General features: G+C 51.9%; 1 protein-coding gene across 1 annotated transcript; it reads left to right on the top strand.

The window, feature by feature from the left end:
* The first annotated feature begins 455 nt into the window (after positions 1-455).
* eif2ak3 (eukaryotic translation initiation factor 2-alpha kinase 3) lies at positions 456-17,512 on the top strand. The gene is made up of 17 exons (XM_047018246.1): positions 456-1,025; positions 7,423-7,552; positions 11,467-11,661; positions 11,762-11,892; positions 12,033-12,279; positions 12,583-12,745; positions 13,082-13,201; positions 13,344-13,466; positions 13,773-13,981; positions 14,199-14,314; positions 14,860-14,982; positions 15,146-15,295; positions 15,404-16,106; positions 16,331-16,501; positions 16,627-16,728; positions 16,837-16,899; positions 17,283-17,512. Exons 1-17 carry the CDS (start codon positions 730-732, stop codon positions 17,454-17,456), a joined length of 3,216 nt encoding a protein of 1,071 aa, XP_046874202.1. The 5' UTR covers positions 456-729; the 3' UTR covers positions 17,457-17,512.
* The last annotated feature ends 1,948 nt before the right edge of the window (positions 17,513-19,460 follow it).

Genomic DNA, 19,460 nt, shown 5'->3' with positions numbered 1-19,460 from the left:
AGGAAACATACAATGTGGAGAGGCCACGTTGAAGTTTCCACAAGGTCCTCGCACTAATCCACGAGTAGAACGATTTGAGTGACAGCGGAAGATTTCGAATGAAACATTGCCGTTCTTGGCCCAGGTGACGTTTACTGACCAATAGCATTTTCAGGATTCTATTGGCCTTTTAATTGGACAAGTGACAAAGGGTTGAACCAATGACATGTTGACCGCAGGACACGCCGCTAGGGAGTTATTGACGTCACTATATGCCTTTCCTTTAGGTGGCAAGAAAAGCGCATGCTCACAACGCACATTGATTTCACGTACAGGCGATTGTCCAATAACGATCAGTGTTTGGAGGGAGGGAGGGCATGCAACATCCGATTTTGAATGACACGCAGAACGTGCAATCGGGCTTTGCTTAGTACACAAGTTCTGTAGATTGACCAACTGTTTTCCAATCAGGTTTCTTTGTGAGGTGTTTACTGTACAGTCGCAATATTTCTGTCCAATCCCTGTGTGGAAACGGGGCGGGATGAGCGTTACTAAGACAAGTCTCGAGTCAAGTATAAAGGGAATAACATGGTACCCCTGTGGCTGTTGATGTTTACCTGAAGAAAGGAATAAGCGAATAACTGCCTTATTTTATGTTTTTGTATATAAGTTTACGTATTTTTGAACTTTGTAGATTTACACTGCCATTGGCATGTAAATCGCACATTCACTAATGTGCCAATATTACAAATGGAAAAGGGGTTTCACTTTGGAAACGTGAGCATTTCCCTGGTGCTCCTGTTGTTGCTGAAAGCATTGACTGGGACGTCTCAAACTCAAGACTCCGTCGTCGGGAGGGAGCCCGTGCCTGCCATCCCGGGCTCAGACACAGCAGGTGAACATGGTTCAGGAGTTATGGAGAAAAGCTTGGGAAATATCGGCGCCCCGATCATTGGAGACGTAACGGTGGAGGACGACGAGAACGGGGCGACAGGGGAGGAGGATGAGTCGCATGAAGCCTACTCCGGAAATATTCCACCGACAAGGTTAGCTAAAGACAAACCTCTCTCAATGCCACACTTGACTCGACAGTTGTATATTAATTTGTAGAAACATGTAACTACAAATTCGTAGTCCTCTGCAAAGTTTTGACGAGAACCAAGCCCAACTTTCACACTTGAGTTCGTGCACACCGATAGGAAGTGCAATGCGCAATATCAACTAGCTTCAGATAAAACTAGTTCATTCCATTTTTTGTATGTGTATTATATTTACAATATTATAATATAGCACAAGAGTGTAGTTTCATGGCTTTCAGACTGCAGTAACAACACGAGAGTTAAAAGTACGGAACTCAGACAGCTCTCGCTAGTGTAACAGACGTGGTCTCGCAAGCTCCATCAGAGGCATACCGGCCAATGTTGTTCATGCTACTATCAGCCAGTGCAATGTCAGCAGCAAACAAGAACCCCACGGAGGTTACATCAGATATAGCCGTAGCACGACAACACTTGCACATTCCGGCAAAGTGGAATGTAAAGTAATTTATTTAATCTGGAATGCCAGTGTGCTACAGATGGCAATCATTGAAGAGTTTATAATGCAGTAACAGACAAACGGAGGATGAACCCCAGAATGTAGTGCAGCAAGACGTTCTCGGCCACAGTTGTCGGTAGAGGGAATATTAATAGTTTGGCCCAGTTGAGGGGACACACCTACCAGACTCATCGTTCAGCGCTGGTGCGCTGTGTTCCAGCCTGTTGTCTGTGTGCTAATGTGGGTGTGCTGGCCAGGGGCTAGTCCAGACATAACACCCTAGTTTCTGTCACCATGATGTCTATAAGATGAGTCCAGTAATATTGTCTGGTTGGTCTTCATCACCAGGTGAAGTGGTTCGACTTAATTTCCCCAGAAGACTTTAGCCTGCTAACTTGTACCAGGCCTACCTGTAGATCTCTCTACCAGAAGACCTCTCTACCAGAAGACCTCTCTACCTTTAGACCTCTCTACCTGCAGACCTCTCTACCTTTAGACCTCTCTACCTTTAGACCTCTCTACCTGCAGACCTCTCTACCTTTAGACCTCTCTACCTGCAGACCTCTCTACCAGTTGACCTCTACCTGCAGATCTCTCTACCTTTAGACCTCTCTACCTGTAGATCTCTCTACCTTTAGACCTCTACCAGTAGACTTCTCTGCCAGTATACATTTCCACCTCCCTCCCTACAGCCCTCTAGCTGCAGATGTAATCAGGGTAATCTGAACTCTAGTCCAGACCGGACAGGGATGTACAGTGTCTGGAAATCTCTGACCAAACGAAGACCAAACCTTACTACCAGGGACATTTGTGTCCAAGGCTAATATTTGCTGCTTTGAATGAACTGAGAACTATAGTGGCCCTCGGGTGCACAACACAACAACATTAGAAAAGCAGACACTATGACATTAATTGATGTAAAACAACAATATTACAACACAACAACAATTACCCACAGTGCAACAGCATTAACAAAAACAAAACATCTGCCAAAATGCTGCGTTTCAAGTCCTTCACAACTGAAGTGCTCCCAACCACTAGGGGCAATGCTGTTGTTATTATGTTGTCAGCTTTGCTTTGCTTTATTCATATTGTTTGTTAATGTTCACCTTAGGGACACCATACAGAACTCACCTAAACAAGCTGCATGTAGCAGGGACCTGGGACACAGGGAGTCTCACTCTCCCTGGTGGGTGCTGTCTCTCAGACTGCAGCTAAGAGACTGCAGGGAGCTGGAGAAGCATCAGAACTCAGCACTGGTCATTCAGCTGGCCACACCCATCCTCTCTCTCTCTCTCTCTCTCTCTCTCTCTCTCTCTCTCTCTCTCTCTCTCTCTCTCTCTCTCTCTCTCTCTCTCTCTCTCTCTGTCTCTCTCTCTCTCTCTCTCTCTCTCTCTCTCTCTCTCTCTCTCTCTCTCTCTCTCTCTGTATTACCCTAATCCTGCAGTATTTATCCAGCTTTAATGTTATAAAATCAACAACTCTTTGTAAACTTGAAGAGTGTGTGTGTGAGAGAGAGAACTAGTGTGCATGTGTATGTGAGCCAGTGTGTGTGTGAGAGAGAGATGCGTGTTGGCTGTGGCCCTGCTGAAATAGCTCTTATCAGCCAACACTCTTAAGCTTGTTTAGCTTACATGGCTATTACACTCAGTGACGATTCTGGGTTTAACCTCCCCTCTCAAACTCACACAAACACACACACACTCTGATAAACACGCACGTTTCCATAAACAAACACAGAGACAATGTGACCTTTCAAAGGTTAATCCCAGTGGCCAATCAGAAGTCAAATGTGTGTCATGTGATCAGGAACGTGGCACAAATAATCACAAATTCACTCCCAAACTAAGACCTCACTCACTCACTGACTGATCTTCATCACCTTCAGAGTAGGACTGCTCTTCCAGTCCAACCACTCTGAAGACAGGATCAGGGTGAATGATCATTTGATCAGTATCCAACTGTACTCTGAGGCTGTTCTCTCTACAGGCTGGTCTGTTTCTAAAACTTGGTCTCTTTCTATCGGGAAAACCCGACCAACTCTGTCTGTACAGGGTTGGTCTCTCCACAGGGCTGGTCTCTCTAAAACTTTGTCTCTCTCTGTAGGCTGGTCTGTTTACAGGGTGGGTCTCTTTACAGTGCTGGTCTCTTTCTATAGACTGGTCTCTACAGACTGGCCTCTTTTCAGGCTGGTCTCTCTTAAAGCTGGTCTCTTTACAGGCTGTTCTCTCTGCCATGCTGGTCTTTCTACAGGGCTGGTCTCTATACAGGGCTGATCTCTCTATAGACTGGTCTCTCTGCTATGCTGATGTCTCTTTACAGGGCTGGTCTCTCTCTCTGTGTGTGTGTGTGTGTGTGTGTGTGTGTGTGTGTGTGTGTGGGGGGGGGGGGGGGGTGCTAGGGCATGAGACAAGACTTATAGGTGAGAGTAGGGTTGTTGGGTTTGAATCACCCCCTCTGCTCCCCCAACAGCACCTTTTTGGGCTGCCTCCCGCCTGCTGGCTCTCACAGCCTACTGCTTAGCAACAGCCAATCAGCCAGGCTGCCTCCAGCAACTTGTTGGCCAATCACAACGTGGGACGTGGTAGTGTTCAGAATTTGAGTTGGCCGCATGGCTCTCCATGAAGCAGGAGAGCATCTGGGAGGAGGGGAGAGAGTTCATGTCCTGTTTAGGTTTTTTTTGTTCACTCCTTCTGTAACCAGGGAAAGGTTGTGGATTTTATTTATAGAACTGTCCTGGAAACGAGGCTGTTGAATAAAGAGGTGTGGACAACTGCAGGAAGAAACAGCACTGACGCTGGAAACACACTGTTGTGAAGGCAACGTGCAGAGTTTTATAAGCACTATTCTTAACAGTTTGAGGTGATTGTGTTTCTGACAACTGCCTTACCTGTGTCCTTCATGGGAACATAACAGGAAATGGGATCTTGATCCCCTGAAGACAGGTAAGATAGTAGATTTCACTGAGGAACCTTGGGGATGTCTGATTGCAACAGTTTGTTTATTTGTTTTCTCATTGAGCACCACTGTGACAGGAAAGATGGGTCCTTTAGCCTAATGACTGTGGACACACCTTGCAGCACTGCAGTGTAGGGTGGGGCAGAGGGGAGAGGTAGGCTATGAGGAGAGGGAGAGAAAAAGTGGGGAGAGAGACGGAATCGGGATAGAGAGAGACAGAGAGAGAGAGAGACAGAGAGAGAGAGAGACAGAAAGAGAGAGAGAGTAAGGAATGGTAACAGAGATGGAGAGAGAAAGGATGGGAGGGAGGGAGGGATGAATGGAGGGATGTCAACAGAGAAGAGTGCACTAGGACCCTGATGCTCTGCTGTACTGTAGGTAGCACCTCACTGCTTAGCAACAACCAATCGGACTTACAGATCAAAACCACACACCCTCTGATTGGCTGACAACGGTGTGGCGCCACAGCGTTTGCATTGTGCCATGTGAGACGCTACCGCGGGCCGAGGATGAAGGCATGAGCCGTCAGCATGGCAACGGGATGTTTCTCTAAAAGGCTAAAGTTTGTGTGTGGCCTGTAACCACTCCCTGCTCTGGTCCAGATGGCGGCTCTGACGTGTGTGAGTAGAACATATGTCTGGCACGTTCAGTTCCTAATCTGCCTTCTCTAACCGTCTATTAGTCTCCCCGCCCCCCTCCTCTCCCCCTCATAACTAACCCTGACCTTATAACTAACTCAAACCCTAATAACTAACCCTTAAAGCCAGCCCTGACGCATATAACTAGCCTAACCTTTAGTGACTAACCCTTCTAATGAACCCCAACCCTTATAACTAACCCCAACCCTTATAACTAACCCTCATCACTAACTCGTAACTTTTATAACTATTCCTGACCCTTATAACTAACCCCTAACTCTTATAACCAACCTTTATAACCAGCCATAACCCTTAAAGCTAGACTTTTCTAGTTGTGGTTCTGGCCCTGGTTCTGTCTAGCATATGGTGGTCTTGGTTCTGTCTAGCAGGGTGTGGTTCTGGTTTTGTACCCAGCAACCACGTGCTAACCATGCTACTCTCTGCCACTTCAGCGCAGCCGTTTGTCGGACGCACATTTACACAACACACGCACACACACTGACACTACACACACACTGCAGCACGTAACCAAGGCTGCTCGCTGGTGCATGGTTACAGGCAGACGCTCTCAGCTATTGGCTCAGTGTCTAAGCCGAGGTTCAGCTATTGGCTGAGTGAGGTTGAAAACAGAACTCTGATTTGTTCTGGCTGAAGGCAAGCTGCTCTGATTGGTGGAGAGGGGTGATTCGTGCTCCTTAGAGACTCTGCCTGTGTAAACATCCTGCCTCTTTCTTCTTTCTTTCAATGGAGTGTGTTTACCGGGGGCAGTGGCTGAGGCTGGGGGGAGGGGGGCAGGGGGGCAGGGGGGAGCTGGGGACAGAGCATGGATAATTGGTCGGCTGCTTTGACAATTGCACAAAGCTCGAATCTCAGTTGTGAACGCTGTTGTGACACTTTGAAGTCAACGCCTGAATGCAAACATGTCTCGTTGTGAGTCTGTGTCTCTTTGAGGCAAACATCTGTGTGCCTAGCTCGCTCCCACTGGCAGCTGTGTGGCGTAGCCGGCCGGCAGCAGGACCAGAGGCCAGGGACAGAGTCACCCCCACCCTGGAAAACAAACAGCTGGAGTTCTCTGGCTGCATGTTTCAGATTCGGCAGCGTGTTTCAGTGTCTTGTCTCCGTCTAAGGGGGAGACAACACCCCCCCCCCAACAGGGAGCTCAGGAGAGGTCTGTGATCTCTGTGGTGACGAGTCTCTCCCCTCAGACCGTCTGATTCCTGCTCTCGCAGTCACAGCATGGCTGGGGGCGGGGCCAAGGCGGGGAGGCGGAGCCTCGCTCGGCATGCAGCTCTGCTTCCTCATTGTCTTCGAGCCTACTGCTTAGTAACAACCAATCAGACCAATATTTTTGGCAAAGCTCAGCAGCCAATGGAGAGCAAGAAACGAAGCTTCTGCAGAGTGCTTCTTATTGGCTGCGGAGAGAAAAACAATGTTTTCCTCTTGGTGCGTCAGTGTCGTGATAGTTTACTACTGTAGTGATGTTATGCTGAGTTATGTTATACACCATGCCACCGTGCAGGGAAAAGCCCCGACCCTCTCAGAGTACATAGTCTGTCAGCGTCTGATGAGGAAGTCTTAAGGACAAGCCTGTAGCACAGGGAGATAGTGCTGCAGCCACCTGCACACAACAGGCTAAACAGGCTTTCTGTCATATTATCAGCACAGTTAGACCACACAAGGTTACAACTTTCTCAGCAGCTAACTAGGCACTCTTATAGTACAAAAGGCTCCAGCTTTCTCAGAAGCTAACTATACCAGCCATGTTAATATAACAATGTCCATTACAATATATACACGCATGTTGAGATGTATACGACTGGGTGTGTGGTGTGTAAACTTGTCTTTGTGACCTAGTGTGTTTTTGTTGTTATTGTGGAAACCAGCTGATCTGTGATTGGTTGCCGTGTGAATGATGAGCTCTGTGATTGGCCGGTCATACAGGTGGGAGTCAGATGGCTGAGCGGTGAGGGGGTCGGGCTAGTAATCAGAAGGTTGCCGGATCGATTCCCCACCGCGCCACATGATGTTGTGTCCTTGGGCAAGGCACTTCACCCTACTTGCCTCGGGGGGAATGTCCCTGTACTTACTGTAAGTCGCTCTGGATAAGAGCGTCTGCTAAATGACTCAATGTAAATGTAATACAGGTGTGCTGCTGAACTGATGAAGAAGACACGCAAATGCTCACGCGTACACACATAGGCTACTTACCTTAGCCTCAATAACTGGTGTGTGTGTGCTAACTGGTGTGTGTGCTAACTGGTGTGTGTGCTAACCGGTGTGTGTGGTAACTGGTGTGTGTGTCCCTCCCCAGGTCTCTGGTGATCATCAGCACGCTGGATGGACGGATCTCGGCTCTGGACCCCAACAACCAGGGACGCAAGCAGTGGGACCTGGACGTGGGATCTGGCTGCCTGGTCTCCTCCAGCCTCAGCAAGCCTGAGGTACGCACACACACACACACACACACACACACGCACATACACACACACACAAGCGTACAAGCACACACACTGAGGTGTCAGCGGTTCATATGCAAAGCGCACAGCAGCACCTGCACACGCGATGACATCAAACCTCTGAACGCACGTGAGAACTCTGACACAGACTTCCAATGGACACGGGCATTCACACACGTCACGCTGGCGTCGCGCACATGTATGTTACTGACGTGTGAACACATGTTACTGTAGTGTGAACACATATGTCACTAACATGTGAACATGTATGTTACTAACATGTGAACACGTATGTTACTGACATGTGGGTACGTGACGCGTCCACTCCAGCTGACATGCGCCTCAAAGACGCAAGGCCTGCACCTACCGTGAACACTGCGCCTGACTGTTTGATACATATCTAGGCGTGCGCACAGGCAGGTGACGCATGTGCTTTGCATACTGACACCCTTATGCAGCGGCCAGACAGCTAGACGCGGGAGCTCTTTGGGTTTGGGTCTGAATAGGTTTCACCAAGATCACCGAGATCTTTGCCGAAAGGGCATCTGGGCAGGCAGATTAGGATTAGCGTTGTGTGTTTGGGTGGGTGTTGATATTACATTACATCTAGTCATTTAGCACACGCTCTTATCCAGAGCGACTTACAGTAAGTACAGGGACATTCCCCCCCAGGCAAGTAGGGTGAAGTGCCTTGTCCAAGGACACAACGTCATTTGGGCCACAGTGGGGAATCGATCCCCTCACCGTTCAGCCACCTGACTCCCTTTCTGATATGCACACCAAATGTTCTATCAAACTGTAATGTATAGTAGGCTTTGTTAAACTCGCCAGAGTAACTCACGCGGAATTCACCCGTATCAGGTACGCGGGGAACGCACTGTGTGCAGCTACGCTGACAATGTTTACACCCCATAGCACCCGCACACATGCACTCACACACACACACACGTATGCACGCACGCACAAACACACACACAAACATACAAGCCAGATTTGTTTTTGAGTCAACATTAGTCAACTTGGTTGACAAGTGCAACTTTTTAATCACTTTCCCTACTTCTGGCTAAGCAAGGACCTTGCCAAGAACTAACATTTCTTAGGCTACTTGTGGGACAAACACATTTCAATTGGCAATTGGGCCAAATTAATTCCACAAAATACGTTATGCCAGCCAGTTTTGAAAGTACATTTCAAGATTATTTGCTTTTTGGGGGCATACTGGCATTTAGCAGATGCCAAGTTCAGCATGGCTGTTCCAGATCAGATACGATCAGGTGAGCAGTCACAGTGACGCTGGCCCGGTAGTTTGAATCAGCGTGTTTCAAAGGGTTTTCTGAAGTAACTAACTGCTAATTAGCAGTGGAAACGTTTACTTTTAATAGAGTAAGGGATTTCATCGAAGGTTAACTGAAGAATGTTAACGTGTTAACTGATGACTAAAGGGGTTTCCTGATAACTTATGTGGATGTGCAGTCATAATAAACATGGGGAAAGTTGCTACCAGCAGTGCAGTTATGGCTTCTCCATAGCCCTACTCACATCGACACCTACACACCCAGCTGAGTTGAAATATCCACCCACAAACAACCCCCCCAACACACACACACACTCATGCACAACAGGCCAACCCCCCCCACCCCACACACACAACAGGCCAACCCCCCCCACCCCACACACACAACAGCCCACCCCCCCAACGACACACACAGACTAAATCCACACCATAACACAACTTAGAGCAGGCAGTAATTAACCCACATCTTAATGAGTGCACTGAGTTGACTCACTGTGTGGATGTGTGTGAGAGTGAGAGTGTGTGCGTGTGCGCGCAAACACTGCAGGAGGCCTGCGATGACATCATAAACAGCTCATCCAGTTCTTTGGCTACTCGTCCTCAGACAGCAGAGCTGTGGACCAGGAGGAGGGGGGGGTCTAGGGGAGGGATGATGGACTGTGCTGTCAGAGCATAGGTGATGTCATCTCTTCATATAGACAGCAGCATATGGGGGGGGGGGGCATCCCAGCATGCTGCAGAAGGGTAAGCTCTTTAGAGCTGGGGGGGTAGGGGGAGGAGGGGTTGACTCATTCTCCTGCTCTTGTCTCTCCTGATGCTTTAATCCCTGTTTCTGATCTGGCCACACACACACACAAACACACGCACGCACACTCCTTCATTGATTACTGCAGAGCTGAATTAGCCCCCCAGACAAGGGTGAACATGTCCGCCCAGCTTCCTGATGTTCCTCCTACTTAGATCTCACCTCCAGACCTCCAATCCCCCCAGACTCCCTCCACACCTCCCGTCCATATCTCCAGACCCCCAGACTGACCCCCTAGACTTCTCCTCCAGACCTCCAGACCCCCATACTTCCCCTCCAGACCCCCAGACTGACCCCCCAGACTGACCCCCCAAACCTCCAGACCCCCAGACTGACCCTCCAGACCCCCAGATTTCTGTCTGCTGGTGTGGATGATGTGGGGGACTCCCTCTGTCCTCCCTGACCTCTGATGTCATCACTCAGTAACTCAACACAGCACACTGCTGGCCCACGAGGCAAGCTTCACTTAAAGAACACACACACAGCCACACACAGAGATAAAGACACAGACACACACACAGCCACACACCTCTCTGCCACACAGAACCCCCTCACTCACCAGCCATTCATTCAAACTGCTGAGAGAGAGGCCGAGAGAGAGTCAGAGAGAGAGAGAGAGAGAGAGAGAGGCAGAGAGAGGCAGAGAGAGAGAGAGAGAGAGAGGCAGAGAGAGAGAGAGAGAGAGAGAGAGAGAGAGAGAGTGTTATGAGATGACATCATTCTTTGGCTGAAGCATTACCTCACCGGTTGTCTGTAATCCCTCCCCTCTCCCCCCCCTCTCCTCTCTTGTGCTGCCCCCCCCCTTCAGACACACACACACACACTCCTGACTCTAATTGAAATCCTCTCCACTGCTTTCAAGTGACAGCTCTTTTCTGCAGACAATGCGGTTTATGCCCCCCTTCCCTCTCCTCCACACGCTCCAATAGGTGCCTGTTTCCTGGCGGTGTCATTCAGCTAGCCAATGGCAATGGGGCGGGCTCCCCTAATCACCGAGCAGACTGTCGTCTGAGGGCCTGGCGAGCACCAATCACACCGCGCAGTTGCTAAGCACCGGGTTGGGGAGAGCTGAGGCTCTCAGCCAATGGCGGGGCTTTGTCCGCTGCAGCCAGGCATTCCAGGTTACAGAAACAAGGCTGCAGGAGACACACACACACACCATAACATATACACTATAACACACACACTCCATAACACATACACTAAAACACACACACACACACACTCCATAACACACACACTATAACACACACTCCATAACACATACACTATAACACACACACACACTCCATAACACATACACTAAAACAAACACACACACACACTCCATAACACATACACTATAACACACACACCATCACACATACATGTTGAGGGAGTGGGGGGGGGGGGAATGAAGGTATGGAAAAGTGAGAGAGATTCTGAAATGAGAGGGAGAGGGGAGCAACAGGAGGAGGGATAGAGGGGGTGAACAGAGGAGACGAGAGAGAAGAGGGACAGGGGGAGGGAGACAGAAGAGAGGAGGTGAGATGTCGTCCTGACAACAGCAGATCCAGAGGTTGTCCATGCTTGGTGCTTCCTAGCAGAAGGACTCATTAAATCACGCCTGGTCATACCAACGTCTCATTGGCTGAGGAGAACAACACAGACTTGTCATACCAACTTCTTATTGGCTGTGGAGAACACGTCAGCTTCTCACTGGTTGGCTGGAGGGCTTAGTACAGCCTGCGTGGCACCGGTCTGTGAGTGTGTGTGTGTTTACCGTATATTAACATACTCCCCCTGCTCCCCTGTATCCAGGTGTTCGGCAGTAAGATGTTCATCCCATCGCTGGACGGAGCCCTGTTCCAGTGGAATCGGGACCGGGAGGTGATGGAGGCGGTTCCGTTCAGCGTGGAGTCTCTGCTGGAGTCGTCCTACCGCATCGCCGAGGACACGGTCCTGGTGGGGGGAAAGACCCTAACCACCTACGGCCTGGGAGCCTACAGCGGCAAGGTCAGAAGTCCCCCTCATCCTCCACCTCCTCCTCCTCTTCCTTATCAGCCAGGTAACTGAGTAGTTGACAGCTGCCTGGTTCTTTCTGCCCCCCCTGCAGCTGAGGTATATCTGCTCTGCGGTTGGCTGCAGCCGCTGGGGTGAGGAGGAGACGGGGCCCGAGGACCTGTTGCTGCTCCACAGGACCCAGAAGACTGTCCGCGCCGTCCGGCCTCGCTCCGGCCTCGAGAAGTAAGTGTTGAGGAGCCATCTAACCATGAACTACAAATCCCAAAGACCCCCTCCAACTCTGAGCCCGCACCGTTCTCGGCTTCTGTGAGCCTCATTCTGTCTCTCTCTCTCTTTGTCCCTCCCTGCCTCACTCTCCCTAGGTGGAACTTCAGTGTTGGTAACTTTGAGCTGAAGTTGGTGTCTGACCAGCAGTCGGGTCTGAGTTTCCTGGAGGGGGAGCTGGCCAGCGGGGACTTGTGGAAGGAGGAGAGGAGAGATCGGCAGCGCGTCATACAGGAGGAGGCCCAGGTGGAGAACCAGGACTTGGTCATCAAGGTCTCCGTGCCTGACTGGAAAGTCCTAGCCTTCAGCACCAAGTCTGGAGGACAGCTGGTTTGGGAGCACCAGGTGACAAGACAACTCTCTCCTACCTCCTATCCCCTTACCCCCTAACTCCTAGCCTCTACCTCTTTGCTCCTAACTCCTATCCCCTATCTTCTAGCTTCTACCTCCTTGCTCCTAACTCTTACCACCTTGCTCCTAGTTCCTAGCCTCTACCTTCTGGCTCATACCTCTCCTAGTACTTAAATCCTAGCTCTTAGATCCTAGCTCCTAGCTGCCAACTCCCAACCATCCTCTGTTCTGAAACCTATAGCTATAGCGTGTATGTATGTGATGATCTCTGTAATCATGGTTGTGTGTGCCCCCCAGTTCTGCACCCCCATCGCTGCCGCCTGGCTGGTGGGTGGGGGCAAGGTGACGCCCATCAGCCTGTTTGACGACACGCGCTACGGCAGCCAATCAGACGCTGAGCCTGAGGAGGAAGACATCATGGAGCAGGCCAGGGGCGCCACAGAGTCCAGCGTGTACCTGGGTATGCACACACACACACACTCACACCACACACACTTTTTACACCTCACACACCTCACAATCACTACACAGGCCACACAGACACACAAACGAACACACGTATGCTCACCACACACACACACCACACACGCACACGTACATACATGCCCACCACACACACACTCATCACACACACATACATTCACACACACGCTCACCTTACACAATACACACACAGTCTCACAACACACCTACACACTCCCACAACACAGACATACACTCTTACAACACACACCTACACATACACACACACACTCCTAGTTGGGCGGGTGTGTTTGAAGTGCTGGTGTGTCTCCAGGTATGTTCCAGGGCCAGCTCTACCTGCAGTCATCTGTCAGGGGCTCAGACAAGTTCCCCTCCCAGGCACTAAAGGGCCACAACGGCCACATGCCCGTCGTCAAGTGGAAACCCCTCATCCGTAAGTAACACGCCAGGACGTGACCACGCTAACCGCTCTGTAACCACGGGAACGTCTCTGGAACCCCGTGACCCCGAGCGTGAGCAAGGGTCAGGTTCATGTGCTGATAGTGATGGGGTGTTTCTCCTCCCTCTCCCCCCAGACTCCCCCTCCCGTACCCCGGTCCTGGTGGGTTCCGATGAGTTTGACAAGTGCCTAAACAACGACAAGTTCTCCCATGACGAGTACAGCAACGGAGCGCTGTCCGTCCTGCAGTATCCCTACGGTAACGGCACCATGTCAACCACCACACTGACACACTACCACCAGAGTAGAGTTGAGCACAGTAGAACAGAGTACAGTCATGTAGAGTAGAGTGCACTGCAGTAGAGTACAGTAGAGTACAGTAGAGTACAGTGTAGTACAGTAGAGTACAGTAGAATGTAGTACAGTAAAGTAGAATGTAGTACAGTAGAGTACAGTAGAGTACAGTACAGTGTAGTATAGTGTAATCCAGTCCAGTAGAGTGCAGTACTGTAGAGACCTGAGGGATCATGGTAGATGACTGAGCCCCGACCTGTCCCGTCTCCAGATAACGGCTACTACTACAGCCAGCGGTACCGGGAGAAGCGCGGAGCGGAGGTGAGCCATGTCCCCAGCGAGGGGCGGCGCAGGAAGGACCCGGTGCTGCTGCTGCCCTGGTGGAAGGAGATCCTGGGGACCATTATACTCTGCATCGCCACCACCACCTACATCGTACGCAAGTTCTTCCACCCCCCTGCCCCCGTCATGTACATACGGGTAAGCCTGCTGCACCACACACACACACACAGGGCACGTTTACAGGTGGGGCAGGTTTACAGGGGGGGCATGTTTACAGGGGGGGCAGGTTTACAGGTGGGGCAGGTTTACAGGTGGGGCAGGTTTACAGGTGGGGCAGGTTTACAGGTGGGGCAGGTTTACAGGTCGGGCATGTTTAGAGGTGGGGCTTGTTTACAGAGCTGCTCTGTGTCCATAGCAACGGAAGGAGTCAGAGACGCAGTGCCAGACAGACAGCAAGTTCGACCCCCCGGCCCTGGACTCCACCTCAGAGATGGTTGCCATAGAAACTCGTCTCAGCGACTACGTGTCCAGGTATGCTGTTGATGCTTAGCAAACGTCCTCCATAACCTTGGTGATGGCCTGACAGGCTGGCCAAGCCATCACAGCCACATCACAGTCTGACTGATAGTGGAATGAATGCTGTTGCCATGGTGACCGCTGCTTTTCCAGGCTGTTTTTCAATTTTGAATAAAAGGGTCGTTGTTAAGGTCATTGGTCAGCTACTTTTACTGAGGACTGACTTTAACCAATTTAACTTGGTTACACATACACACCCACATACACACACATATATATATATATATATACACACACACACACACACACACACACACACACACACACACACACACACACACAGTCACCTTGACCCATAGTATCATGCAGAGATTGGATAACTTTACCCGTCCATCAGCTGCTGTCTGGGAGGCTGGTGAATCTAATCGGGTGTACATCACCTGATCTACCCTCCGACCTCACATCCTCTGACCTCACTTCCTCTGACCTCAGTCTCAACAGTACAACATGTCTACAAGATGAAAAATGATCTTGTGTGTGTGTGTGCGCCCCTCCTGCAGGTACCTGACAGACTTTGAGCCGGTGCAGTGTCTGGGCAGAGGGGGGTTCGGGGTCGTGTTTGAGGCCCGGAACAAAGTGGACGACTGCAACTACGCCATCAAGAGGATCCGCCTGCCCAACAGGTAAAATAAACACACATAAACAGAGGCCCACACACACACGTTTGGACACACATTCACACACACATATTCATTCACACATGTGATTAAGCCCGTGTGTCTGTGGCCGTGTGTGCTTGTGTGCGCGTGTGTTTGTGTGTGTGTGCGGACGTGTGTGTGTGCTCAGGGAGCAGGCCAGAGAGAAGGTGATGCGGGAGGTGAAGGCGCTGGCCAAGCTGGAGCACCCTGGGATCATCCGCTACTTCAACGCCTGGCAGGAGAGCCCTCCACACGGTTGGCAGGAGGACATGGACCAGAGGTGGCTCAAAGACGCCAGGTAGACACAGGCAGGCTGACAGACAGGCGGGCGGGCGGGCAGACCATCTCAGACAGCTAATCTCTCACTCCCCTCTCCCCCTCCCATCTCTCCCTGCCCCCTCCTCAGCACCACTGACTGGCACCTCAGCTTCCCAGACCACATGGAGGCCCTGTCAGTCAAAGTGCCTGTGTCATCCGCCTCCGGTGACGGGGGGGCGAGGGGGCCCGTCTCCCCGGGCGACCAGGCTCTGCTGTTCAGCAGCGGGGGTTGGCGGGGCGGACACGGCCTCCCTCCGGGCCAGGACAGCCTGATGTCGGAGCAGGACAGCCAGCCCGACCCCGAGGCCTCCGACACCCCCCACTCCTTCGAGCTGTGCCCCCCCCGCGGCCCCGCCGACCGCACCTCCTCCTCCTTCGACATCGTGTTCGAGGACTCCGGCTGCGACCGCGACGCCCACGGCGAGACGGACTCCGCCTCCGGCGCCGCCAGCCCTCACACGCTCACCGAGGCCGCTTCCTCTTCCTCCCTCACCCGGGGACAGGACCCTCCTGCTGCCCCCTCGTCCTCGCCCCCCCGCCCCACCTCCCTCTGCCTGGCTCCCAGCCCCCTCCGGGGCTCCTCGGGCCCCCAGCCGCCCCAGCGCCCCTCCCCCAGGGTGCACCTTTACATCCAGATGCAGCTGTGCCGGAAGGAGAACCTGAAGGACTGGATGTCCCAGCGCTGCCTGGCGGACCAGAGACAGCGGGGACAGTGTCTGGACATCTTCCTGCAGATCGCTGAGGCGGTCGACTTCCTACACAGCAAGGGCCTCATGCACAGGGACCTCAAGGTGAAGACGCACACGCCCACAGGCATAAAGACACAGTCATACACACACACACACAGGCATAAAGACACAGTCATACACGCACACACACAGGCATAAACACACCGTAATACACACACACACAGGCATACAGTCACACGCACACACACACACAGTCACACAAAGACGCACACACCCAGGCAGCAGTGCGTGTCGGGGCCTCACCCCTCCCTCCCTCCCTCATCCAGCCGTCCAACATCTTCTTCACGCTGGACGACGTGGTGAAGGTGGGGGACCTGGGGCTGGTGACGGCCATGGACCAGGACGAGGACGACGAGCCCAGCGTGCTCACGCCCCTGCCAGCCTACCCCCGGCACACGGGCCAGGTGGGCACCAAGCTGTACATGAGCCCAGAGCAGGTGAGAACCTCGTCACCCCACTTTGGGAGGGGGGGGGTTTCATGTTCACACCTGTGTGTACAAGGAAAATAAGGAGTTCAGGACCCACGTAGTAAACCTAATGCGCTGTTGTTTGTGTTCCACAGCTGTCTGGAAACTCGTACTCCCACAAGGTGGACATCTTCTCCCTGGGGCTGATTCTGTTTGAGCTGCTCTTCCCCTTCCGCACCCAGATGGAGAGGGTTCGGGTGAGTAGCCCGCCAACCTGGCAACCCAGCCTGTGACTGGCCCTCTGCAGGAGCGCAGGGTCGCTTTCGTGTTTGTCTCTGCTATTCTGAGATTGTGCTCCTCCTCAGACTCTGACTGAAGTGAGGGCTCTGCAGTTTCCGGATGTTTTCGCCAAGAACAACGTTCAGGAGGTGAGTGGCTCTCTGCCTCCATCTAGTGGCCAAAGTTGAGGTTTGTCTTTCACAAACGTGCGCTGTACATATTAACATGTCGTCCAACGATGGTCTGAATATAAAGATACCCGTTATTATTATTTATAGACCAGTGCGTTTAGTAATGGATTCACTGATTAATTCATAGTTCATGGTCGGTTGATTGACAGGTACAATTGATTCACATGTACCATGTTCATTGATTTTGAAGGTTAATTGATTCATCAGCCTTTTCATCTGCTGTGTATTGATTGATTCATGTATATATTTGCTCATTGTTAGATTTGATTGAATGATTGGGTTAATGGGTTGATTGACTGCTTGGTTGCCTGGTAACGGCCTGCCTGCCTGCTTGTTGGCAGCTGGGGATGGTGCGGCGCATGCTGTCGCGGAGCCCCCCGGAGCGGCCCGAGGCGGCGGAGATCACCGAGACGCCGCTGTTCCAGGAGCTGGAGCTGCCCTGCAGGATGAGGCAGCGCTCACGCACATACAGCGCCTCCTCCAGCGGGAGGCCCGCACGCGCTCACAACACCTGAACACACACGGACACACGCGCACCTGAACACACACGGTCACACACGCACCTGAACACACACGGACACACACGCACCTGAACACACACGGACACACACGCACCTGAACACACACAGGGACACACGCACCTGAACACACGGACACACGCACCTGAACACACACGGACACACGCACCTGAACACACGGACACACGCACCTGAACACACACGGACACACACGCACCTGAACACACACACACTCACAACACCTGAACACACACACGGACACACACCACCTGAACACACACACTCATGCACACACTCATACCGCTTGAACACAAACACACACAGCACCTGAACGCACACGCCACCTGAGCACACACACACATGCTCCTTGAACATACACACACAGACACACACACATATACGTGTATTAGATTAGTGTTGAAGCGAAAACTTAGAGGCAGGTATCTCACCAAGAACATGGTTGGAGACCCCTGCTGACTAGACCGTCTACTGATCACCCCCTCAGGACCAGCCACACACACACACACACACACACACACACTACTTGAACACACACCCTGACCATCCTCACACTAGTGACAGTCTACTGCCTCCCTCCCCCAACACCCAACCCCACATGCCAGTCTGTTGCCTATGAAGAGCACTAACCTAGGAAGACCAAACAATCTTCCCATGCCCCAGCCCCCAAACACTCACGTCACATGACCTCTCGACAAATCCACCCTCCATGTTGCTTGTACGTAACTCGTCAAACAGCCCGTATGTTTTCTTATGCTACAGCTCAGTGGACAGGAGGGGTGAGGGGTTAAACTCTGAGAGGAGGGCTGAGGAGGGCTGAGGGGTGAAACTCTGAGAGGACAGGAGGGGATCTTTGTTCCCTTCATCAGTCTCGGACGCCCCGTCATTCCTGATCCGGGAGACCAAATAAACAAGAACCGCCTTTCTGCATGTCTGGGAGAGAGGGGATGGTGTGTGGGTCAGTCTCTCTCACCTGCCTTGGGACTGGGCTTGGGGAGAGGGGGTTTGTCCCTCTCTCATGGGACAGGCGAGCCAGTCTGTGTGTGTAGTAGAGGGGCTGAGGTCAATGCTGTACTGTATGTTCCTGACAAGGGGAGCGCTGTGTGTTTATCCCCCAAAAAGAATCTATTTTTCTTTTTTTGCAAGCGTGTCAATGTAAAAGACTTCTGCTCCACCTGGAGTTTCCTGCCCGAATCTGCCCAGGATTATTCTTCCTGCCCTCGTCGACTTCTGTAAATAATGGCAAAACGAAAGGACAAGAACAACTGTTTGGTTCGTATGTTGACTGAGCGCGTGGGCTGGGACAGGGCCGTGGACTTGGCTGCTCGTGTACAGAGGTTTAGGAGAGACAAACGATAACTAGATGATGAGTTTTATAAAGTGTCTGAATGTGTCATGGGCTCCTAAGGCCAGGAGCTGTTTTCACCTCTCAGTTCAACCTGCTCTCCTCTGCTTATCTTCACACTGGCCTGGCAGGCTCCACCAATCACATCGGCTTGTCTGGTCTAGGAGCATTGGGTAGCCTGATTTGTAAAGTCAATTTGTAGATTATCTGCAGATGCTCAATATTTAGTCAATAACCTATCAACAAATGATCAATTACCCTCAACAAAATCTAACTCCACCCCTCATCCCAGCCCTGACTCCACCCCTCATCCCAGCCCTGACTCCACCCCTCATCCCAGCCCTGACTCCGCCCCTCATCCCAGCCCTGACTCCACCCCTCATCCCAGCCCTGACTCCACCCCTCATCCCAGCCCTGACTCCGCCCCTCATCCCAGCCCTGACTCCACCCCTCATCCCAGCCCTGACTCCACCCCTCATCCCAGCCCTGACTCCACCCCTCATCCTAGCCCTGACTCCACCCCTCATCCCAGCCCTGACTCCGCCCCTCATCCCAGCCCTGACTCCACCCCTCATCCCAGCCCTGACTCCGCCCCTCATCCCAGCCCTGACTCCACCCCTCATCCCAGCCCTGACTCC

The sequence above is a fragment of the Hypomesus transpacificus genome, chromosome 3, assembly GCF_021917145.1.
Source record: "Hypomesus transpacificus isolate Combined female chromosome 3, fHypTra1, whole genome shotgun sequence".
NCBI lineage: Eukaryota > Metazoa > Chordata > Actinopteri > Osmeriformes > Osmeridae > Hypomesus > Hypomesus transpacificus.
Note: the sequence above shows the minus strand (reverse complement) of the source record. Positions and strands in the feature narration are given on the sequence as shown.

Bases quoted from the DNA above. Each gene is read 5' to 3' on its own strand.
- eif2ak3 (XM_047018246.1), top strand. From the start codon at position 730: ATGGAAAAGGGGTTTCACTTTGGAAACGTGAGCATTTCCCTGGTGCTC. The intron at 1,026-7,422 runs GTTAGCTAAAGA...GTCCCTCCCCAG, and splicing joins GGAAATATTCCACCGACAAG to GTCTCTGGTGATCATCAGCA. The intron at 13,982-14,198 runs GTAAGCCTGCTG...CTGTGTCCATAG, and splicing joins CCCCCGTCATGTACATACGG to CAACGGAAGGAGTCAGAGAC.